Source organism: Apteryx rowi, unplaced genomic scaffold, assembly GCF_003343035.1.
Source record: "Apteryx rowi isolate R43461 unplaced genomic scaffold, aptRow1 scaffold_170, whole genome shotgun sequence".
Classification (NCBI taxonomy): Eukaryota; Metazoa; Chordata; class Aves; order Apterygiformes; family Apterygidae; genus Apteryx; species Apteryx rowi.
Window position 1 is genome coordinate 11043 of NW_020447975.1, and position 24940 is coordinate 35982.

General features: G+C 43.6%; 1 protein-coding gene and 1 long non-coding RNA gene across 7 annotated transcripts in view; one reads left to right on the plus strand and one right to left on the minus strand.

Annotated features, from left to right (window-relative positions):
- Positions 1-1535: 1535 nt before the first annotated feature.
- LOC112963595 lies at positions 1536-3040 on the minus strand. The gene is made up of 2 exons (XR_003252658.1): positions 2680-3040; positions 1536-2071 (listed from the first exon to the last, which is right to left on the minus strand). It is a non-coding gene; the product is annotated as an uncharacterized LOC112963595 (long non-coding RNA).
- Positions 3041-13326: 10286 nt separating this feature from the next.
- PIAS1 (protein inhibitor of activated STAT 1) overlaps positions 13327-24940 on the plus strand; it is a 60356-nt gene continuing 48742 nt past the window's right edge. For all 6 annotated transcript variants that reach the window (XR_003252632.1, XM_026060752.1, XM_026060753.1 and 3 more), the window contains exon 1: positions 13327-13384. Coding sequence is in view for 5 of the 6 variants with exons in the window: in XM_026060752.1 (XP_025916537.1) it covers positions 13361-13384 (24 nt within the window). In the remaining variant the exon portion in view is untranslated. The remainder of the gene's footprint in view (positions 13385-24940) is intronic.

The window sequence follows — 24940 nt, forward strand, 5'->3', positions numbered from 1 at the left end:
TGTAAAGCTCGCCCATGCCCCAGCTCCCGGCGGCTCTGCTCACGAGTGCGAGCGTCTCCTCTGGGGCTTCTCCGCCAGAAATGCAATGTCTCTTTGCAGACCTGCAGGTGCTTCTGGAGCGGTTTCTTGGCCACTTTAGCCGTTTTTTGAACTGGGGAGGTGGTGGGGGGAAGCGATGGAGCTGCAGCCGTGTGTGTCTTGGCATTTGCAGGAGGGCGACTTCACAACACGGAGCCCTCTCCCAGGAGGGTGGTGCGGCCCGATCGCTGGTTTTCGTGTAGTCCTATGGAGCTGTAAAGCCCCAAGTGTCAGAAGAGATCTGCTCATCGAGTGACCAGCAGAAGCCATTTTATATGGTTTTTACCATTGTTTTTCCAGTCTTAGATTCATCTGCCCAGCGGTAGCTTTCGGTGCAAATGTATTTTTCTTTTAATGCGATAAATGCTTATCTCACAATATGTCAAAAACAATGAGCCTATGAGTGTCGTGAAGAGAGATGATCCAGTTAAATGCATCCACGGGATAAATGTCTGCTTGTTCTGTTAAGCAGTGCACAGGCTTCAAGCAATGTGTGTTTATTTTTTAAATGCAAATGCAGAAGTGATCCATGCAGCATGAATCGTAGTTGAACTTGGCCATTAGTAAATGACAGGGTAGTTCGCAGGAGCGATGAGGAAACCACAGTCAGAGTTCATCCTTGTATCTCAGGCTGGCGGGGCTAAAAGATGCCCAGAAACATAAAACCCTGGGCAAGATCACTGCTTAAACGCTCACGTGGGCTCCTAATTGTGGAAGCATGTTGAATTACATGATACGACGCAAAGTTATATAACACCTTTTATGAAACTGCTGGCAATAAAACAATGCATAAAAATAACAGATGTGGCAAATCACAACCACATTCTGAAATCTTCCTGTAGCTCAGTTTAATGAAAACAATGGAGTTTGTTTAGTTTAGTTTAAATTGGGCTTTGTGTTTTTTTGTTTTTGTTTTTTAGTGTCCGTGGGCAAAGAAATGTTTGAAAGAAAAGTTAAAAAGGCTAAAAGTGCAGGCAGCTGCCAATGCCAGGGCAGCGCAGCGAAGGGCGCAGAAGGGGACAGAGGCTGCAGCCCCACTCATGCGTCTCCTGGAATAAATAGGGAATAAATAGGCCTTGGGTTTGGTACTGGCAGTTGGGACTGGGTGGATTTTCCAAAGAGCAATAACCAAGGAAGTCCAGGGGCAGCAGGGATGGAGCTGGGGACCATCTCCCGAAGTGCGCTGTGAGCAAAGCGCCTGGCTATGGTGCCGGTTGACCCGTCCTCCCTCGGGAAGCACGCGCGGAGCTACGGGCTCTTCTCGGCAGGGAGACCCGGGGCATCGTCTCCGCTGGGGTGTTTCCCCCCTTGGCAGGGGCTGGGGCTGGCGCTGGGCTTTCGCGCTGCCGCCGCCACAGTCGGCTGCTGGCAGCTCTAATCGGCGCGGGATCTGCACGCCCGCGTGCGCCCGGTGACTTTGCACGGCTGATTGATTGAAAAAGAGCAACAGGCGCCAATTAAACTCCAGCAATTTACTTGTTTGCTGTGGTACGCGGTGTCCCRAGCGGGGCCGGTCTGCAGCCCGGGGTGCCTGAAACCGCACCGAGGCTGTAAACTGGGAGGCAATGCTGCATTGCTGCTGTGCACGCAAGAAGCAATTGGTTATTGCTGCTTTTTGTCTTTTTTTTTTTTTTTTAATCTTCTTTCTGCTCGCTGGCCATTAGCTTTTTATAGAGTGGATTTTACATAGCTGCCCTGTGCCAGGTGGGGGATCCGGTGAGAGGAAAAACCAGGTCGTGTCCCCAGCTGGCGTTCAGCACCATCGCTGACGCGGCTAGCTGTGCCATAACCGTGCTGCCGAGAGCAGGGTTTGGCCTCCGGTCTTCTCCGTCGTGCTCGTTAATGCAGATTACGTTGTTCACGGGAGCCCCGATGTGAGCGCAGGACCGACGGTGCCATCATCTCCGAGTGAAGTGGCCAAGAGGCGCTAATTATTTCTTGCTATAGTTTTAAAGAATTTTTCTTCCTAGATGGAGGAAAACTGCAGGCCATCCTCAATGAAAAAAAAGGGAAAATAGTATTAATAGCCTATTTTTATTAGTGCAAAAGAAAAAAAAAAACCTTCAGTTAAAAGACTTGCAACTCTAAGCAAGGAAATTCCACCTGAAGGAGAGAACTTGCCATTTTGAAAGGGTGTGCTGGGTGCAGACAGCAAACGGAAAGCATTTTGTGCAACTCTGCTTTTTAGGTCTAATATTAAATTCACCCATTTATTCCATTGCTTTACCCCAGGAAAATCACTTAGTAATGCTGCTGATGAGACGAATTTCTGGACTAGCTATGAGTACTGAGCATCTTCCATGATCAGACCCTGACATTTCCCTCTCCGTTTTTTGCTGCCTCCTCGTCCGGAGAATTGACATTTATGTAGCTCTTCCCATCCTCCAGGTGCTTTATAAGTGCTAAGGTTTATTGTATTCAGCAAATGGAATGATGACGGGAGACCTAATTTCCCCATCTGTCAGCCAGTCCCGAACAACTTGTGCGTCTTTCCCTTTGGAGAGAGATCTTGGGCCAATTAAAAGTTTCGGTGTTCAATTTAATGTAACAGCCGTTCTGATGTAAATTCTGTCATCACGTTTCTGCCCCAAAACGTTGTACCTATTACAAATCGTCCAAGGGTTTCTTCCTGCCTCGGCGGCGGTGGCCGGGTCTGGGTGACCCAAGCTCGCACTGCTCGGGGTGACCCACCTTACGGCTCTGAGCAGCTTCGAAGCCAGGGAAGGTGCCAATACGTCATGAAAACGGCGTTGCTCGGCCGCTGCCCTTGCAGGACTCGCGGGTGTTGACTGCTGCCAGCTCGGGGCCCCGCGCTGCTCCCACCCGCGACCCTGCGCCGGAGCAGCCGCACCGCGAGAGGTGCTTTCGGGTGCAGGATTCCCCCTTCTCGTGCGCACACGCGAGCTTTGTGCTCGCCTCCCCTTAGGCATCGCCGCCYGGCCCCTYGCTGCCGCCCCGGCCCGGCCCAGCTGCAGGCTCAGATAAGGGCTGGCCGGGGCGATAAGGAGCCCTTCCCTTCTCCTCCCTCATCCGCAGCACCAGCCGGTGAGGAGGCTCCGCTTAGGAAATCCCACAGCCTCGGTTAAATGCGTGGAGCAGCGGCTGCCAGATGAAGTGGGTCACATGCAGCCCTGCTCTCTGGAAGACTGATACATTAAATACAAATCTTTGGTGAAAGATAGGAAATGCCTTTTTTTTTTTTTAAATTAAAAAAAAACTAATTTTTTTTTTAAAGCACTAGAAGAAAGTAGGCTCCCCCCTCCCAACCCCATGTCTCTTTAGGAGACACCCCTGAGGGTCCAGGATAAGGTGGTTTCACCTTGAGCAAAACCACATTATGTGATGGGGCAGAATGGGCAAAGACACATGGTCCAAAAGAGACGGGCAGAAGTTTGGCACTGGAGCTATTTCCACGGGAAAACAAAAGGGTTTCTGAGATAGGTGGGAACAAGCACCAGTTAGAGGATATGAGTTTTTGAATACTGTCTTCAAATGCAGCGTGTTACTAGCAGTGTTCGTACATGATGATGTATACACCTGTTTTTACACCCTTAATTCGGTTGGTTGAGTGCAAGGGGGTGACGCAGTCCAGCAAATCGAGAAAACGGGGCAAATACATTTTCACGATTGTCTCTCAGCTTCTCCCTCGGCAACACGTTTCCAGAGAGATGGACGAAGATGCAGAACTCAGTGTTTTGCCGTCGTGCATCCACGACGGGACTTTGAAGAGCAGAGCACGAGGCCGGGGCGGCAGGGCCCCGCCGGCGTCTCCCGTAACGCGCCGCCGATAGCCGTTACTGCACCACGGCTAGTGCCGCTGGCGAGGGCACGAGGCGGCAGCTCCGGGTCTTCGCCGCTCCGAGCTTCACAGAGCGGAGCAGGCTGGAGCCTTGCTGCCGCGTCGTTCTGCCGACGCACCGGCGTCTGCCGCCCGCGAGCTGCCGGCGGGTGGATTACGATGTCAAAACAGGGAGACGTTGTCCCGCACCCGTCCCCCCTCGGTGGGTCAAGGGCTTGCTGTCTGGCTTGGGAGCCCGTTAGTCTTTTTGAAAGCATATGGCCAAGAACGGCCAAAAAAAGAAAGAAAAAAGTCGCGTGTGTTTGGGTCGGAGCCGCGGACAAAAGGCTCTTTGTGCCACGAGCTGACAAGGACAAATAAAGAGGAACCTGTTGATCTAGGAAAGAAACGGAGGATTGCGGGGCGGCCACGTGGTGTGAAGGAGACCTTGGCCGTTTGTCCGGCTGTCAGGCTCGCTCGTCGTTAAAACGCTTTCAGCAGCGATGGCGAGTTTGTTAACGGAGCTGCTGGCTCCTGCTCGCGGGGTTTTTCTGTCCTATGAAACGCTCAACGTGCCGGCCTCGTGCGACCGTATCAGAGAGGTGATACGCTCTTAACTGGCTCCTTGCCATGTGTTAGGTGCTATAGAGAATGATTAAAGTTTGCAAATACTTCTGGTGATTGGTAGCACTATAAACAATAAATGCTAAAATTGTGTGCCCGACGATGATGCGTGAATACAGGATGCCAAAAAAAACCCAACCTAATAACAACCCCCCCCCTATAATTCAGCAGAGTTATTGGAAGTAAACCAAAAGCTACGTCTAATGCTAATAATAAGCATATTTCCCAAAGGTAACATTTGATTTCTATCCAAAACCAAACATATTTGAAGCTTTGCCTGAAAATCATTGTGTAGCAGTTTAACTGGGACGTTTTAATCTGTGAATAACTTTGTAAAGCCTTCAACCAACTCTGAAGAAACAGCAATGCAGACTTGACAAGACTGGGCTACAAAACGCTTCACAGATAATGTGGTTTTCTTCACAGCACGTCTGGAGAGACTGGCGAGCTGCTCTGGTCTTGTGCGATGCACAACTGGCAAGCGCATACAGCGGTGTGCGGAGAGCACTCCGAGCAGAAATACTGATAYTGGACATTGATGGGCTGCCTAAAATGACCTCCAGAGTCTATGAAGTGCACCATAGATTAAAAAAATCTATTATAGCCCATTATGTTCTGGAACGTGTCCTGGTGCGCATCATGGTGGAGAACGCCAGTCACCCTCTGTATTTGCTGTAGTAAAGGAGACCTATGGAAATGTGCTAAATTCGAAATAAAGAGGGGGGGGAAAGTAACAAGAGAACGCTTTTTTTCTCTGGTTTTATTTATCTTTACAACTGAAAAGACCAGAGCTGGGGAAGGTGACTGGAAAAATAAAACACAAAAGGAGAGGTCCCTTGCTGTTCTTTAAATATAGGTTGAAATGGATGCAGATAATGCACTTGGAAGGACTGTCTCATTTACCGGCTTTCAGTAAATTGCTGGGCTGTGCTTCCCAATGATAACGTGACAGTCACGTCTGTGCCAATAAGTATATGCATTTTTTTTTTTAAGCGTGCAATTTCTTGCAAGCAAAGTTTGAAGTGTTTAGTCTGGGATGCCCTGACTGCTCACCCTGAAGCTTTTTGATCCTATGCATGGGCACAGAAATACTTTGGGCTCGTGCGTATCACTCCGGGTGGTACAGTGTGTTCTCGGTTCTCTGTAGCTTCTTGCAGAGACACAACAAACTGTGCTCACACGCGATATCCTGCTGCGGCGTGGGGAAGGGCCGGTGGCCCTGCGGTTCCCGCGCTCCCGGCAGCCTTGCACACTCCCCGGCCCAGCGGCGGTCGTTTCTAGCTACTGCTTGCTCTTCGTCCTTAGCCGTCTCATTTTTTGCCCCRGAAGTCGGTGATAATCTCCCAGTGACATCAGCGCTGCTGGATTAGGCCCAGGGTCCGGTTATCCTCGTTAAAAGTATAAACTAATATTTCGTAGTTCAAACTAGGTTTGCTACAGACAGCACCGCTAGGGATTTACTGCATGATACCAGAGTTGGTGCTTAGGTTTTCTTTGAATAATATTTTTTAACTGGAGGCAGACCTACTCATATATGCTTTGAGAGAATAATTTTTATGGGTAAATATGATCTTTATTAGTATTTGTCTTTCTTAATTCATTAATGTTAGTAAAGAGCTTTGAAGATGAAAGCGCAGTATGCAATAAATATTAAGATTACTCCAGTATATTTAATGTTGCTAGCATTCCAGCTCCATCATCTTTTGTCCAAGAATCTCAAAGTACTTTCCAAATGCTGATTAATTTTCTCTCAAGAGTCCAGGGAGATACCTATTATTATCCCCATTTCATAAAGGAGTCATTTTAAGTGCATTTTACTCCATGCTTGGTCAAAATCAGGGAGTGAGGCGGGAGTCTACTTGGGAATGATCCAAAAACTCCTGACTCCCATTCTGCTGCTCTTGCTGCTAGACAGCATTCCCGTCTGGGGAGTGTGGTGTGCTGCTCACCCGTGCAGGACTCGCTTTCCTTTGTCAGGTGCTTTTATTCATCGCTCCCAAAACAAAAAATAGACAACAACAAGCCGGCCACACCCAAAACAGGAGAGGAAACCAAACTCTTCCCGAGCAGAGTTATCCCGGTTACTAATGTTCCTGAGTGGGCTAGGGTGAGTTTTGCTAGCAGCACCGTGAAGGACAGGCCTGGGGTCCCATCCATCACCTCTGTTTATGGTCGGTGTGGTCGGACACTGTGTTGTCCAAAAGCTTGTTTAAAAACTTAATCATGAAATGACAGCCGGTGAGAAAGGGGCCTCTAACAGAGGAACAAAAGTGACGTGTGTATGGGGATCTTTCAACTTGCAGGGGTAACTCTCAATCGGATGCTGTTTTCGAATCCTCCTGTAGAAACAGCACCTTATAATCCGTACAGGAGACACTGTTAAAATGGATTTATTCTCTCAGTGTAGACTGGGTGAGGCTGTATGGTGGAGCAGAGTGCAACTGAGCGCAAGAGATCTGGGCTAAGCAGCACATGCTGCAGCTGAACTTCTTCAGAAACGCTCTCCCCAAGCCAGAGCCTCGGTTACGGATGAGCCAAGGAGACCGTTCAGAGACAGCGTGACTCCAGCAAGCCATGAGAACAATGCAAAGTTCAAAAATAGCAGTATTGACTGGTGGAAAAACAACAGCATACATATAATTTTCAGGTAATTACTACAGTATAATTAGCTTTGCTGTTTTCATATGAGCCATCTGAAATCAACTCTACTTGCTACTGTAACTCAGCTTTGCTCCCATGAGTAAAGTGATTCTTTAAAAATAGAGATTATGTAAAAAATGAAGAAGTGAGTACCTCGTACCAAATACCATCTCTGTGCCAGCAGGCATAGCCTAGCTGCTGGCATTTTATTCAGCATTTCAACCACCTCTGCTCTGAACCACTTTGGGCAACGTGAGAGTTAAAGAACGGGACATTAGAGGCATAATGCCCTCTCTGCTCCTATATATCCTACATTGCTTGCATGTGTAGTCCTTAATGGAAATAGCAGCACTGGAAAATTGTTGAAGGACAGGGAGGAGGAAAGAGATTCGAACTGTAACAGGCCTCTGTACCTTCTTCTAGATCACTGTATATGACTCTAACACCCCAAGCAGAATTTTACAAAATAGGACTGTATGAAAATGGCAGCATTTTACGCCTACCATGCGAGTGCAGAAAGATGGGGAATACAAGACCTTCACATAACATCGTAACAGGGACTTGTGCTGAACCATAGTTCTGTAAAATTTAGCACCTTGATTTTATTTTATTTTTTTGCTCTGCCATAAGCAGGAATTTATTCAGTATCTACAGAAGGTAACTTCTTAAGCATTAGGACCTTGCCCTCCTATGTAAAAATCACTTGTTAATGGGAATGAAAGAGTTTGTSGCAGTCAAAACTTGTTTCTGTTGCTGTTGTAAGTCTATATGGCTTAATTAAAAGCCTGCCTCGCTTCYGAAGAGGTTTTGAAGATAGATGTAACTTTCTGTAGTTTTCTGTCCTTGTGCTTGAATTGTCCTTGGCCCATTTCAAGCTTCTGAACCATCCAAYGCTTGAGGTATTACTTGGTTTTGAAACAGCAGCTCAGACTTCAAATCTCACTATGAATCGGTTATGGCCTGTTGCAGTTGCTTTACTTTTTCTTCTTGTGCTGAGACTACGTTTTATGAAAATGGGTGCTAATGATAAAAAAAATCACAATTGTGACTCAGTGAAATGGAATTTTATTGACGAAATCTGGATTCAACTCAGTCAAAGGAAATGCTTTTACAAGTGTAGATGAATATCTCAGGAATGACTATTTCTTCTCAGCGGAAAAACTATTCTAGCCTTGATTAACAAAAGAAAAACATGACAATTCAAATAAAAGTTCAGAGAAAAGTGAACAAATGCACCTACAGAACTAAAAACATTCAACAGTGGCAGTTTTCCTGGGATTAAAGTTAACTGGAAGCTGCAAGAGCAGCAGGATGCTATCTGTTATCTTCTCAGCTAGTGCTATCTCTAAGTAACATGTATGCTTCACTTTGGTAAARCAAGCAGTCCTCCTATGACATTAAAGTCATCAAGCGTAAAGCAGTTTTGCTGTTGAGACTGCTGTCATTAGGTATCAAATTAAGGCTATATGAATGTGTTTTGCACAAAACACCTCTCTTGCTTGTTCAGAGGTAAACCAACCACTTCTATTTTCTTGCACCTGAGCTCCATAAAGGTGCAAAACCTGAAAGAAGCGGGACAGAAAGCGATGGCTAGGAGCCGTCGGTGGCTGGACGAGCAGGGAGGCTGGTCCCTGGGGAACCAGACGGAGAGACCTCGTTCTGTTTGTCTTTGCTATAAAACTTCGTCTCAACTTGACACAACTGATACTTCATTTGACACAGTCCAAATGTAAAACAGCTCAATTATGAAGGAGAGGCCCTAAGAACATTAGCAGAGTACTATGAGCGAGCACGTATCATCATTGACATTAGGGTGGAAAAGGCTAAGCAAATAGTTCTAAAGAATGGGCTAATTGTTGGTCCTATTACTATTGTCTTGCAGCTGCAACTCTTTGTCTAGCAGTAAAGTACACAGGGAGCTGAACTTGACTTGGAATGTGTAATTCCAGGCAGGAAATACAATATACAGGGCATTCAAATATTAGAGAGTACAATTAACATTTTAAAAGATGTAACAAAATTGCAATAGGGAAAGAAAGGGTTCGTATTGTGACCCAGATAGGTTTTGAGTGCCTGGTGTTTTAAACTGCACCCATATGTATTCAGGAATAAGACAAGTTGAAGTTTAGGAACACAAAACCCAGGAAATACGCAAATGTAACACTGCATATGTAATTAAAGATTATAGTAACTCATTTACATGTACTTTCCATATTGCAATAATGTTGTTATACCAAGAGATCTAAGGATATAAAAGAGGTGGCATTAACAATATGGCCTAGTATCTTTTCCTAATTTAGGATTTTATTTGATAAACTCACTTSTTGTAAATTTTAATAACACAGGCAGCAAAGATGTAATGAATATTCCTTTTCTAAATATGTAGCAGGCTTTGCTCTGGGCCCAATCTGAGAGATGATGGTAATATAATATAATGTTGCACTTGAAAGTGAATTTAGGGGGAGTTGTATGTACTAGCCTGGTTTCAGTGTTATTCTATATTGTTAAACTTACTATATATCAGATTAAGCATTTCCACATACATTGCATATAAAGAATGGAATGGACTTAGTTTATCTGACATACTGGCTGCTCCATTTTCTTCCTATGCATCCAAGTAATTTTCATTAAAATGTTCCAGAAAAAGCTATTTCAGTGATACATCTAAATGTTTTGTATGCCTCCAACAATCTCAAGAATAGAGATGTTTTTAACAGTTTGATCATGTTTTTCTAACAGGAAACAGATTCATTGAGAGAGAATGAATTTTTAAAATAACTTTTTATTTATCCTCAGGACCAAAAATGCCCTGCCCCCTGCTTGCTTTTGAGCAGAGGATAAGTTTGGACTATTAGAAAAAGAGGAGAAGGTCTCAGAGGCTCAAACTAATGAAAACAACATGTCAGTATTAAAACTGCATATCTGTATTAAAAAATGTTATTGTGTCTGAATATAGTTTTCAGAAAACGAGTTACGTGACATGATAAATTTTTGGGATGGTTACAGAATAGGAAAATGGAAGAAATCAGGGTGGAAGGTAGATTCTGGAAGTCATTTATTTTATTGCAATCTGGCAAAAAGGGGAAATGAACCTTTGAATATGGGAATTGAAAATACCATAAACTTGAATGTTTGAGGAAAATCCCTGATCTTTATTTTTATTTCTCGTTCCTTCCCCCAACTCTCTGCAAAAGGTTAAAAGAGAAAAAAGTATTGTATTTTTAGCTCAGAAAAACAGGGAAGACTGACAACTGGAAGGCTATTTTGGAGGTGCTCTTACTTGCTCCAGCTACAGGCTAGTTGCACTCCTGGAGGGGCCCGTCTTTTTGAAATGAAGAGAGAATCCTGACAAAGAGATCTGAGTGTTGCTATCATGGACAGAACTGCAGCAGAGCTGGAGCAACTGCGAGCAGCTTTGAAAAYTACTGTGTGTTGACAAAGTCTTTTCTTGCCAAAGAAACCATCATCTAAGTCTGAGGAGCAGAGAGGAGCAAAATTTAATTACATGTAAATAATTGTCTAAAAATAGAAGCTCAGATTGTTTTTCACATTAAGTTCCTGCTTCATGCTTAAGTATATATTACATTAAAAAAGAAATGACTATCAGAAGTCCAAACTGAAAAATAAAGGGCCTGTATTAGCTTTGTCTTCAAAAGTACACATAGACAAAAAAATGTGTCAAATCTGAATACACTGGTGTAAATAGTGATTTGTTATGTTAATGGTTCAGCTGCATGCCTTCTTACAAAGGGTTCTGCTTTAATTTGACACTGTATAATACTGAAAAATTTTCATTGTGCAGGATAAAGTCTTTGCTGCAATTTATTTTTGTCATTGCTACAACAGTCCTTAAAGGTTTGCTAAGTTCTTGGTTTATTAACTCATACTAGTAAAATAGCAACATAAGATTAATTTTATAAACAACTCGACCTTTTATATATTTACAGTATTGAGGGAGAGCCACTTTGAACTGAATATTCTGTACCCTTTCATTTAGTTTGCTTCCTTATTTTAATGTATCTGAAGACATTCTCAGCCTGCTTTATTTAAAGCAAGTTTTGAAAGGGGATGCTGTGGTTTATGGCCGTGTGTCAGGTTTGATAGTGTTATGTCATGATTTAGCAAAGCACTTAAGCACATGTCCACATCCCACTGAATTTGGTAGGAAGTGAAGAAGCAAAAAAACTGTTTGCTGTGCAGCAAACCTCTTTCAGGAAAAAAAAAAAGGCATTGAAATAAAAGGATATGCATTAATCTGATTTTAGATCTTTTTGCCAAGTTCTGTAAATTACTAGAAACAAACTAATAGATCATATTAGATCAGGGTTATTAAACATTTTATCATTCAAAATATTCTAAACTGGGCTGGTTCAGACCACTGAAATAGATCAGCTAATTATGGCACATGTGGGTGGACTGGGTAGTCATCTGACTTTTTTTTAGATATCTTGCCTGCAGCCTTGTCCCCCTCCTCAACCAGTGTTTTAGGCACAGTGATAACTCTTCATTACATGCAGTATTAAGCCAGAGTGTCTTAATATTACTTATCGGCCTTTTCTAATTGTTCCTCATTTTTTGAGTACTTGATTTGATATGCAGAGGCTGAACATTCAGAACTGTAACAGAAATCAGTGAGAACGGTGGATCCTTGGCATCTCTGCAATAGAAAGGGAATGTTTCCACGACCTGGAGAAGAAAGAGGGGGACCAGAGAGGAGTCGGAAGGTGCACCTGGGTTTTTCTGTCAATCTGGCCTGAAGACAGAGTTGAGGAATGCTTCTGAATGAAATGCCGTTTGGAAAGAGATGCGGGCTGTTTCGTTTGTTCAGAGGAGCAGGACCTCGTACACATTCTTACCAATAAAAGGGCTGGTATCAAAAAGCTGCTTACTAGAAAGATATTAGATACCACTGTCACATTTTTCTCTCAATGGAAACTACCTAATTCTAAATTGTGGCGAACTATTCAGGTCAGATGGGAGACATAAATTGTAATTCAGTAATAATCATGAGTGGTAATCTCTTTACCACTGATTCCCTGTGTGGCCTCAAGCATGCTTTCTTTAATTTGTAGAGTGGAGATATTAATGCTATTTTATCTTGCAGTACAGATAATGCAAGTGCTTTACAAACATTTCTGAAAGTATGATGATGAATTCCACAGAAAGGTCATGAAAAAAGATGAATTCTGTATCTCTCACTCACTTAAAAGGATGTACAACACTGACCTTCCTTAAGGGAAAGGACAAGCGGAAAAAGTGTCATGGCAATCTGTAATTATAGAATAATACACAGGTACAAGGAAGCCAAATCAAGCTAAGGTGCATGACTTAAATGCTAATATTTAAGCCGACTGACTTCACAACCAAAACAGTAATCTTATCACATAGCATTTTTGGTATGTATTTTTCCCTCTATATGATCTGGTCTGCTGTTATAAGAACCCAGCTTTTACTCAAAAAATGCTATGGGCAATTTTAGGTCTAAAAGCTCTGCTTTGGTTCTGTAGGCCCTCATAAAAACACAGAGCCTAGGCCATATTTCTTGCTTTTTGTGAGGGGAGGGGGAACCAAAAAACCGCAGGCATGGTATTTTATTGATGCACTGAATTGCCTTTGCAGGAGTTCAGGAAAAAATAAAAAAGATCATTTTCCCATTTTGCAATGCAGTTCGCAGAAAAGAGGGGGGCAGAGGAAGGAGCCTGGCAGGACGCTCTGCTCCCTGATCCGGCAGTTTTGGGGTCCCTCGGTGCGCTCCGAGGGGGGACGGGGAGCCCTGCGGCGGTACTTGATTAAGCAGCAGGAAGCGGAGTGCCAAATTCCTATTTTAATCAACTTATGACTAGAGGAATGCGTAGCGACCTCTTCCCTTCTCTTCTAGAGGGCCCGGCAGCCCCCCGAGGGAGCCGGCGGCAACGGGCCGCCGCCGTCTCCTTCGCGTTCCCCTCACGGAGGGAGCCGCGGGGGAGGCGGGACGCAGCCGGGCTGAGGGGGGTGCGCGGCGGGCGGGCGGGCGGGCAAGCCGCCTTCCTGCCGCAGGTCCCCCGGGACGCCGCGGGGGCTCCCCGAGAGCCGCCGCCGTCCCCCGCCCGGCGGAGCCCAGGGGAGGGACAAAATGGCGCCCTGATTCAAACGCTGCGCGCGGCGTGCCGGCGGCGGAGCGGGGAGGGGGGGAGCGCGGGGGAGCGCGGGGGGAGGCGGCGTCCCGGCGGGGTTCACTGCGCCTGCGCGCGGAGTTGCAAGATGGCGGACAGTGCGGAACTAAAGGTACAGCGCAGCTCCAATTCCCTCCGCGACGCCCCTCGCCGCCGCGCCGGGGGCCGCGGGGACCGCGGCGCCCCCCTCCCCGCCTCTCCCCCCCCCGCCCACCCCCCTCCCTCCCTGCTCCGCGGCCAGCGGAGGCGCGGCGCTCCGCTACCCTGCCTCGCCGCGGCGGCTCCCCGCTGGCAGCGGGGGCTGCGGGACGGGGCGGGGAGCGGAGCGGAGCTGTCCTCCCCTTCCCTTCTCTTCCCTCCGCCGGGCAGAGCCCCCCCCCGTCTCGGTCCCGCGGGGGCGGCAGCGCTGCCCCGGCCGGCCGCGGAGGGGGGGAGGGGGGGCGAGGGCTCCCCTCAGCGCCCGGCGCGGGGGTGAGGGCGGCGGTGGCCGCCGGGCGGCCGTTACCGGTTCCCCCCCCCCACCCGCCGCGCTCCCCCCCAGCTCCCTCTCCGTCCCCGCGAAGTTTCCAGCGGCGGCTCCGAAGGGAGACGCCGGGAGCGGGCTGGTCCCGGTCCCGGCCGCGGCGGCGCTGACAGGCGGCCGCGGAGCCGCCGCCGGGGGGGAGGCAGGGGGGGAGGGAGGCAGCCCCCGCTGCGCCGCCGCCCGTGGCCGCCAAGGGCCTCGTAAGGGCTTTCCTGTCACCCTGCGGAGCTCCTAAAAAAAAAACCAAAAACCAAAAAACACCCCCAAAACCCCAGCCCCCGTGCTCTGAAGCACCCCGGAGTGAAGTTTTTTTTCCTCCCCAGGCGTGTGAAACTTGAGGTGGGCTCTGCCGCTGGGCTGCGGTGGCATTTCGGGTGGGATGGAGGAGAAGGCGTAACTTCGCGTAGCGCGTGTGGTGTTTGGGGGAACGGCAGGGATGGGAGAGGGTGGAAGGGAGCCCACGCAGTGCAAAAAAAAAAACCAAAAACCCACAAACAAATATTTAACCCCCTTTCCCATCGCTTTATGTTGGCAAGGTGACTGGGGAGAAGGTGCCAGCTGTTCCTTGCACACCGCCATGTATTTGAAAGTTTGAGAACTTAATTATTGTAGGGTCCGTATTCATCAGGAGGACTGCTGTTTCATACATTACTGTAGTGAAAAACACATAAATCAGAAGTACGTAGAATATAAAATATGTGAAGCATGTCTAGGGAAATCCTTTGTCTTTTCCTAGCATTTATGCGGGTCTTGTTTTTTTTTTTTTCATTTTCTTTCTGCATATCAAGTGTTTTGTGTGCTTTCGTTTTTAGAGGTTTGCGGTGCTGTCAGGATGTAAAGAAGTTCTGGTGTTTTGTGCGTGTTCAGACTCTTTGGGGTCTGTGTCTGCCAGGTCAGGACAAATAGGTTTTTAAATCCTCCCCTGCCCTTTGTTTTTCAGGGTATCTTGCTAGGGATATTGCCTGAGCGGTGTTGCCCCCAAGCCTTTTTTTGTATTATGCTTCCCACGTAATGAGATAAAAGGTTGAGATTTGATTCCAGTGCTAAACTCTTGTTCATCTCAGCATGATAAATGGAATAGTGTATTTTGGTAACTGACTCTAGGATTTTTGGTGCACAGTAGCTGGCTTGAAAATATGTGATGTGTGTATATATAAGCATAACTGACTCATATGGAGTGAAAAGAGGCAAGAGCTAGGGAATAAAGTTTTTCTTTCCAATGCGTGTTGAGGTGGCAGTATGGTGGTCAAAGGACAGTGCCAAAAGGTGTGACTTTACTATTAAAACTGAGGATTTATTGATCTTTGGAGCTTTGAAATCTGAAGCCTCTCCTCCTCTTCGCTGCAGAGCCTCCGGGCTCTGTGTATGTATACACGTGTTGGAGTGCTGCTTTGCTGTGCTGGCGCAGGGTAGAGGCCTTCCTGGTCTTTCTCTGCAGCTTTACGGTTAGGGGTTGTGTAGAAGTATATTTGTGTCCACTTGTCATGCTGACTTTTTTTTATTGATCTCCTCTTAAAGCCTGCTTTTCTTTCTCGAGAACCAGTAGAGAGGAAAATATGTTTTTGTTTTTTTTTCCTTCTCTTTTAAGTACTGTTGCTGCCTTAGGGATCTGAAGGGTAAATGTCAAACTGACTATTTTCAATTTCACTTTGCTGCTTGGGGAAGCTAGTGGTACCTGCAGGCTGGGACGGCAGGATGGCACCACTGCATTCCGTGCCTCTGTGAAGAGGAGGTTTTGTGCTGGATAGGAGGGCTTGGCAATGTAACTGAAGGAAAAAAAAAATAGTTACTTCATAAACTGATACTTTGAAACCTTCAATATAGGGGGCTCGAGTGCATTTTTTTCTTTCTAGACCATACAAGGAAAAAGGGGTATGTGTGTCTCTGCTGGGAGGGAGGGGGAGAGAAGAGGAAGGATGAAATTTCTGCCTGGCATTTTAGCTGTGTCACACATTGTGTTTTCCAGAAGTAGTACAACTCAATTATTGAGTATTGGGTGAGGTGAGCAATCCTTGGAAAAACGTGGCTAATGCAAAGGTGCTATATCATAGTTGGGTGCAGTGGGTATTTTTAAGTAGGAATACATCCCACGAAAACATACTTTTACATTCTTACTTTTTTTTGAAAGTTGAAAGGAGACTTAACTGAGGGAGAGTTTGTGACTCAGACACTATTATTTGAAAAATAAATAATGAAATCTTTTCCTTATTTTAATTTTTTGGGGTAAAATCTTTCTACATCTCTCCTCTAACTAATTAACAAATGGCGTTGATTTCAGATCTAGTGACTTGCAAAAACTAAAATCAAACCAAATAGTTGCATGGTAGGTAATTTACTTGCCTTTGCAAGGAAAAGTTTGGCAGAGAATTTTGGTCGTGTTTTTCTGTCTCTAAAACTTTCTTGTCTTTCTTTACAAAGGACCCACAGGATTAACAGGGAAAATGGGGAAGGCGATTTGACACATAGCATTGCTAAACGCACAGAGTAAAATTAAAGATCTTGTTCCGCCAGGAAAACTAGTGGTCATTCTTTTTTGCCATAATTTTTCACAGAATTATAAATCATGAATCAGAGTTCCTTGTAAAGTATTTTCTTACTGTGATCAAGAGTTATTTTGATCTTCTGCCTCATTTAAGAATTTGCATGCTATTGAGGGGAAAAAAATCAGATAAGGTGAAACATACTTTGGAGATCCTAGACTTGTAGGGTAACTGAATTCTTTGGTACTCTCAAAATTTTGGATAAATTGAACTAGGATGTTTTAATTTCTATTCATAAAACAAGGTAACTTAAAAATATTCTGTGGATTACTTTCCTAACTCTATAGGCTAAGGCATATGTGAATTTTCCTGATCTTAATTACTATTCCTGTATAATTGCATACAGACTCTAATTTATCTCAAGGTAAGCTATTTAAAGCTCTTTCTAATTGGAAGGAGTATACTTGAGTGATTAAATCTTTCCTTCAATATTTCTTACATCTCTTTAAATTGGTTATTAGATTGTTGTGATCTTTGCCTTCTACTCAAGTCTTTTGGAAATCATTACGCAGTTTGCAATAATCAATTCAATTATACATGGATCAAAGAATAAAAAAGAAAAGCTTATGTTCTAGTATTGTCATTCTTGATACTGTCCTAAGAAGCTGGTTTGGAAAGCACATGCTGGGGGGTTTTCTCCTTTGTTCTCTCTCCTTTTAAGAAAGTGCCTTTGGGGATTGAAGAGATCCCTGGTGTGTTTCTTGTTAGACACAATTTATACTTAAAAAAAAAAAAAAAAAAAAAAAAAAAAAAAAAAAAAAAAAAAAAAAAAAAAAATTAAAAAAAAAAAAAAAAAAAAAAGTGAACCAAGAGTTTGAATGAAAATACATAATAGCATTTCCACACAATGATGATGAAAACAAACCATTTAAAAAAAATCATTTGGGAAATGCCCTTTCCCTAAATGCAGGGAAGCTGTTTTTTGGGGGGGAGGCTAGTAGTACAGCTTTCAGGTGGTGGTGTTAATAGTGACAAATGGATCTCTGGTATGGAAATGCAGTTGTGTTAAGTTGCATCGTCAATGCTAATGAGCATAAGCTACCTATTTCAGTGTTCAATTAGAATTTTTACTCTTCTGTATTATGAGCTATTTTTACTTAATCCTTTTATAAGTTGCTGCGGTTTCTGTGATTAAAGTCAACATGATCCATTTTTCATTGTTGTCCAAGTCTATGGATCCCATTATTTTCATGTCTGTAATTTGGTGCATGTCAAGATAATAGTATTTTTAACTGTATTTTGGACTGTCTTTCTTCAATTCCAGTGTTGAAGACTAAAAGCTTGAAGAGATCAGATGAATAAAATTGGCAGCTGTGCATCACTGTTTAACTGTCAAAGTCCCAATCCATAACACTTCTTTATTGCCAATAAAAAACAGATTGCGTATTGTATACACATAAATATAGTGTCAGCACAGTTTAAGTATAAACCCTTCACAAACATTAGGGACCATCCTGGAAGTATGTGCAAGTGGAATTCTTATTCATGGCCACTTGTGAGAAGGAAGAAAGGTGTAAGAACCAGTTCTTCATAGCAGTTATCTTTCATGGGTTTCCAGTCTATTCCCGTGTTGTTACAAGGGTATTTATAAATGATTGCTAAAAAGCTTAGATGCTAAGAAATGAATAGGTAGAAGATGCATCTTATTTAGCTTTATTCCTTAGGAATAAGACCAAAAAAGATCACCCTAGAGAGGGGGAGACATTCAGGACTGCTTGGCCATTGATTAAAAATGGTTATGGATCAGATATGTAAGAGAAACAGTTTAAAAATGTCACTTGAAGCAGGGTGTAGACATTTAAGGTATCTTCAGATACTGAAGTTATTTATAGCATTGTAGTTGATCAGCATGGTTTATGCTCTGACCTGCATTTCTACAGAGCACAAAGATAAGTGTAAACTTGTCACTAATGTGTTTGGCATGGTGGGTTTTAGTTCCTGTAATCTGTTCTTGTGGAGTTCAACATCTGATCATTTTTCTYTGTAGCGCCATTATAGTGAAAAACAAAACAGAATTTCTAAACACTTGAGGCTTAAGTGCTGCCTGTAATTGTTCTGAGATACCCCCAGCCCTCTCCATTCCTCTGAGTGGCTATTCTCGGTATTTCTCTTAAGCATCTCTTGTAATCCCTGTTGATTGTAGTAATGCTTATGAGTGAGTTTGTAGCTGAACCCCAGGGTTAATCAGCTGGTGAACTCCATTGACGTTTGGCTTGTTGGTCTTTGCTGAAAATGTTGGATTTGGGGTAATTGTACCTTTCTTGCTATGAATCAAGGTTTTAAAAGGGTTATTTTATGGGGCCTTGATATCACCCAGTGTCCCAGAGGATGAGTGGGATCTCTTGCTGCTTTCCTTTTACCTTGTGGTATTTGTGTGGCCCTTTGGCTCCATAAGGAAAGAATTCTGCCTACAAACATTAAGTTGTCTCAGAAATGTCTCTCTACTTTTGGGGCTGTGCTTCCACTTTAGAAACTTTTACTTCAATTAAAGATGTTACAGGTGCCCCCCTACTGGAAAGCTCCACTTTATTGCCCTGAGTAAAAAGGAATAAAAGTCTTGGGAAAGTCACAAGTTCAGTGATGAATGTAAACATGTTTTTATGTCAAAAAGTTGTCAATACATACTTTGTGTGCCTTTTGCAGTCCTGATGCCTCAGCTAATGCTATCCTCTGTAAATAGGAACTTCACCACTGGTTAACCCACAAATGTGCCTCAAGAATCACAGAGAAGTTTGTCCTGTTTTTGAGGGGAGAAGTGGGAAAATGAGTTGTTTGGGTGATTGCTGTGACACATGCTTGAGCAGCTGAATTTTGGAGTCGTCTTGATCAAGCTCTTTTTCATTAAACTGATTACCTTACTGCCCTGTCACTATTCCAGCTCTGTGTGGACCAATAAATACTAGGAATGTTGGTTTGTTTGTTTTAAATGAAGATGATTCAATTTTATAATGCGAAAATTGCTCATAGTACCTTAGATGGAATCTGTTCATGAAAATAAATGCCTTTCTTAAAAGTAGAGTCTCTTGCTAGTTAAAGTAGGGGAGGTGAGGAGAACCAAGGATGCTTCAGTAGCTTACAAGAGGGTGTTTACTTCTGTAATTTTACTCAATGCTATCAAAGCCCTTTTTTAACACCTGCACTAATTGCCATAGAACTTGGCTAATTCAAAGTAAATTAGCACTGTAGCTTTGGGGCTACAACAAAAAGCGGAAGATGTTAAACCTTTGAAAATGAAACTATATGGAGTTGAGGATGCATGGGAGGGGACATGTTAACTTGTACAGCCTTGCTCTGATCTTCCAAATTGTCAGTAGGAACGAGAATCAAACTAGAGTGTAGGTAACATTATATTATTCTCTGTGTGCTGTGGTAGAGACTTTTCTGTCATTATTTTTCTTCTTATTCTTTTGCCGATATTCCTGTATCGGATGCAGTTTTATTGATCCAAGAGTTTCTTAGCAATTTGCTTAATCTTGTTCTGCTGCTGGGATTAAGGATGGCTATAGATGTACTGCCATGTCTCCACTGATATATCCTGTCTCTTGACATATGCTGGAGGGGTTCCAGAGTGCTCCATAAACAAGAGTGAAGTTCCAAGACCAGGGCAGATGGTGAGTATTATGGGGTTTGTCTAGAATACATGAAAGGAAGAAGTGAAAAGCTATTATATAACTAGCCCAAGGTCAACCTAAGCATGCCCTTTATGTCTACAGGAGATGATGTATAGGAGTTTTATTACAGGAAGTGGCATGATAATTCATGGAGAAGGAAAAGAAAGATTTTTAAAGTCTTTTATTGCTAAGACTAGGGTCCTAGGCTCTGTGGCAGAGCAAAGACTGTGTGGATATACTAAAGTTTATTTGGTATGGGAGACTGAAAGATGGAATTAATCACCTTATGTGCATCATTGGAGGTTGCTCTGTAGTGAGTTTCCCTTGTTTTGTTTGGGAAATGGTAATGAGCTTCCTGGGTATGTGCGAGTATGTGAGTAGCCCTGTGAGCAACCATGTGTGAGTAGCTCTGCCTCCTCTTGGCTTCTGCCTCGACTGCACGGGCTGTAGGTGGTGCTTTTGTTGCCAATTTCCGTCTTACTGGTACATCGGACTGGAAGGGGGAGTACGAGAAAAGGAGGCTTTCTCTCTCTGCCCTGCCTTGGGGCTGATACACGGACAACAGATTTTGCAGAATAGTAAGCAGTGAAGTAGCTCTCCCTCTGTTATTTTCTTCCCCATGTCTTGCATGTTCGTAGTATATACTTGGAATGCTATTTTCCGGTTTGCAGCAGAGATCTGATCTGTCATGCCAAATTCTTCTTATCAAGAGTTTAGTAGGCCTCTCCCACTAGCTTTTCATGGTGTTTTGTTCAGTTTGACACCTAGTTGCTCCCTTGAGCCTGACCATAGATCATAGGATAATTTTGGTTGGACAGGACCTCAGGAAGTCTCTAGTCCAACCTCCTGCTCAAAGCATGGTCAGCTATGAGGTTAGACCTGGTTATTCAGGGCTTTTTCTAGTCTGGTCTTGAAAACCTCCAAGAATGGAGACTGTACAACCTAATGAAGATGTGTTATAAAATCCTCAGCGACCTCAGAAATGTGAAAAGCTAAAACCTGAGATTGTCCACTAGTACTTCTGAAAGAGGTGAGATTTGCTTCAAAGAGTTAAGACTTCAAAAGCAGCTTGCCTTCTAAGGGGAGATGAGAATGGGATGACAGGAAGCACCCAGGCATCTCTTCACTAGGGGTTTTTGTAGTATTCCTCTCTTGAGTATTGGTATACCAAGCTCCCCTCCTCTTCCTCTCCCCACCGTTAAATATATGGTTGTAAAGCAGCCTGAAAACTGAGCTCAGCCTCGCTACTGCTCCTTTACAGCACTGCCTTCACTTTCTCAAGATGCATCTTTTGTGGCCACAGCCTTTTTGAGTGTGCAAATGTACATAATAAATGTTCCCAGAAGTCCACGTTGGGCAGGAATTGAGGCATAATCTTTGGGCAGAGTTGAGGTTAGAGGACTCATTTTCTAAGTTATTAGACTAGGCTTACGCTAGGAGACAAAATAAGTTCTCTTCTAAAGAGATCACTAAGTGCAAAATTCCAGAATGCTCTAGCTACACCAGAATTGTACATGAAGGGTTGTATTCAGAATGATTCTGCCACAAGGTACGTACTCAAGCTCTGGCCGGTATTGTGGCCTTACCTTCCTGTGCTGTATAATTCATTTTTAGCAGCTGTAAGACGCAAAGGGTTGCATCTGTAACATTTTCATGGGGTGTGGTTTGAAATAGGATGTGTTAGGTCCACCAAGCTTTGTCCGAGGCCCTCTTCAAACTGCATTTGCTTGATGTTGTTACTCTGGTCTTAAAGAGGCTCACAAAGGGGATCAGTTTGGCAGCTGAGCCAAAAGACAGAGTATAGCAAAAGAATTTATCCCTAGTTGCTTCTGGGATTAAAATCAGCTATGTGTATCTTTGCAAAATAACTGTTAGTCTGAGATTCACTCCATTTTTTCAGTCCAGTCTCGGTCCTTCTACATGTTTGTGGTCTGAGTGTAGCAGGGTTCCTCCAGCCTTGTTCTCTGGCACGTGACACTGGATAGCTTCCTCCTGAGAAAGTATCTCGGAGAAAGAATAGCATCCCAGCCTGTTTGCTATGTAAGTAGATAGCTTAGTTTCACTGTCCAGCCACGTGAAGACACTTACTGTTCTTTAAGGTGGGACAGTCAGTTGAGAATCATTCAGAGCTGCAATTTCTTGCTTACTCTCATTTATAATCTTCTGCAAGATGTTCTTCCTGCCTTCTTTGGTGGGATCTGGACTTGACAAGGCCACTCTGTTCAGCTTTTCAACAGAAAACATAATTAGTTAGCATGTAAAATAGAGTGTAGGATGGAAACAGAAGTAGTGAACCTAGTTTTACTTGGCAATTTAGCATAGGTGCAGCTCTCACACTCTCTTGCGTGTGCTCAATTCCGCTGCCCCCCTTTTCTTTAATACAGATAAGCAGAGGCCAAATCCAGTAGGGGTAATACTCTCATAATCTGAGACGCAAGAGCATATTGTAAAATGTTGTGTGGATGAGAATGTTTTCAAATAGATTCATTCCCATTACTGTTTCTTGAGACTCCCTTGACAAAATGATCTCACTTTTGTGCAGATGTTGTATTTTGTTTCCCTGGTGGAAAATAAGAATCTTCAAAACGGTCCAAGTATTTGYGTAGATTTTCAGTGTATTGAAAACTCTGTTAAGAAACAGCTTTGCTCAAACTATCTATGGAGTTACTAGTGCACCTATAAACATATTGCACCAAATTCAAAATAGTAGAAACTTCAGCAGTGATACAGAAACAAAACTGTTCTGTTCTTAGGTCCCATGTTGATTTAGCAGTATCTCATCGGTGAATCTGCTGAGGCCACTTGATGGCAGGGCTTCAAATTTTTTAAATCTAATAACAGAACTGTTGTCAGTTTGAATTATAAGTATTTTAGATAATATTTTTCCAAAGGGTGCACACCCACTTTTTTCATTAGGGTTTTAATTTTCACTTTTACCTCTTTGTTGTTAAAATTTGACACTCTCAGTTGCGAAACAGTGCTTTTATTAGCGCTCTTGGCAAAATCACTTGGGTTTTTGAGGAAATGGCAAAAAAATAAACAATGCGTATTATAAAGTGAAGCTTAAGAATACAAGAGTAGCTATACTGGTTCTGGCCAAGAGTCCATTAGCCCAGTATTGTCTCCGACAGCTCCCAGAAGTAAGTGCACAGGGAAGAGTAAAAACAGGACAAGCATGAGAAATACTAACACCTCCTCATGATACTCTCCCAGTCTCCAGCTATTTTCAGCTCAGTCCCCTGAAGGGTCCCCTGAATCTGATAGGGGCTAATAGCCAGACAAACCATAATAAATCTCTTTTTCGAGTGCTTGTCCAGAGTCCACTTGAGCCTATATAAACTTCTTTTGTTCACAATATTTTCATAGGGATTTCTGTTGTTCTGCTGTTTGCTGCATGATGACCCTCCTTGTTTTGTTTTGAACCTAGCTGACTCCTACCAGCTTCACATGATGATTGCTGTATTTTTGTGAGAAGAAACAATGAACAGTTGATCCCTATCTGCTCTCTTTATGCTGTTCGTGGTTTTATAGATTGCTGTTTTATCCTTCCCCAAATTCTCTATTTTCTAGGCTGAAGTGTCCTAGCTGTTGCCGTTGTTTAACAGGGAAGTCACGCTGTATTTCTGTCATCCTTCTGTGAACCTCTCTATCTCATGCATCTCTTTGTAAGATGAGATGACCAAAATCACCCGTTCTTCCAGATCTGTGTGAACCAGGGATTTATACAGCATATAATGATTTCTCATTTGTTTTCTGTTCCTTTTCCTTTAATTTCTAACACTGATTTGTGTGTTTGACTGTTACTGAGCTGATGTTTTCATGTGTCTGTTTATCTTGGACCAAGAGCTTGCTCTGGAGTGGTAAAGGTCATCCCAGAGCCCATCATTTTGTATGTGGAGCTAGGTCTGTCTTTGCCCATAGGCATCACTTTACATTTATGTATATCGAATTGCTCTGTCACTCAGTGTGATGAGGTCCTTCTGCAATTCTTCAGCCTGCTCTCATCTTTACAACCTTGTCATATCATCAGCAAACTTTGTCACCCCACTGCTTGCGTCCCTTTTGAGGTCATTAATGGATAGGTAAAGCTACGTGTCTCAGCACAGGTCCCTGTAGAACTCCAGCSGTGACCTTCCTCTACTGCTTGATCTTCCAGCAGCTCAGACATGTTGGTAACAGGAGAACTTTAACTGAGCAGCAAGTTAAGGATATCTGGCCTTTTTTTGATATTTATTAATATTTTCAGAATAACCAGTTTGTGTGTGCAGACTGGATTTCATAGTTTCCCTAGACCTATACTATTCTGTTGTTTTTAAACATATTTAGAACTCTGAGGTAGTGCCAAGCTGTTTTAAGGGGAAGCAGCAATGTACTGAAACTTGTTTCCTATGTTCAGTTAACTAGAAAAAGTTTTTTTGTGTGTGTGTGTGGTTTTTTTAATGTGCCTTTGTGTTTCAGAGTACATTCACATTGCTTAGTAAAAGTGATTAACTGCATTGGCTGCTTCGTTCCTTGGGCCTGTGCATGATTGGTGTATTGGTATCTTTATTTTTTCCCCCTATACTAGACTGTCCTTTGCTTTGGTATAGAAGCTGAGCAAGGCTGGGAAGTAGTTTGATGCTTACAGCATCCTTGCCTCAGTCAGTGGAAGTAGAAGCTGTGTGTTCTCTTGTGAACATACCAAGAGACAAAAGGGAGAGGACACTTGACTTCTAAAATGCTGGACTGAAACCTAGGAAACGAATCCCCTCGTTGCAAGAGCCTAATAATTTTTTTTTTATGCTGTTGGCCCTTATATGTAAAAAGGGATAGGCAGAAGATAAATCCATGAACACGTGAGAGTCATTCAGATGACATTAATGAGCGACAAAAGGCTTGTATATATGCAAATTCCTATTCAGAGTGGGATTTGGATGAGTGCGGTTAATGAGGTGGGGCAATAGTTTGGTCAGTAAAGATGAAAAGGAGCAGTGAATGAAACTGCATCCTCCCTT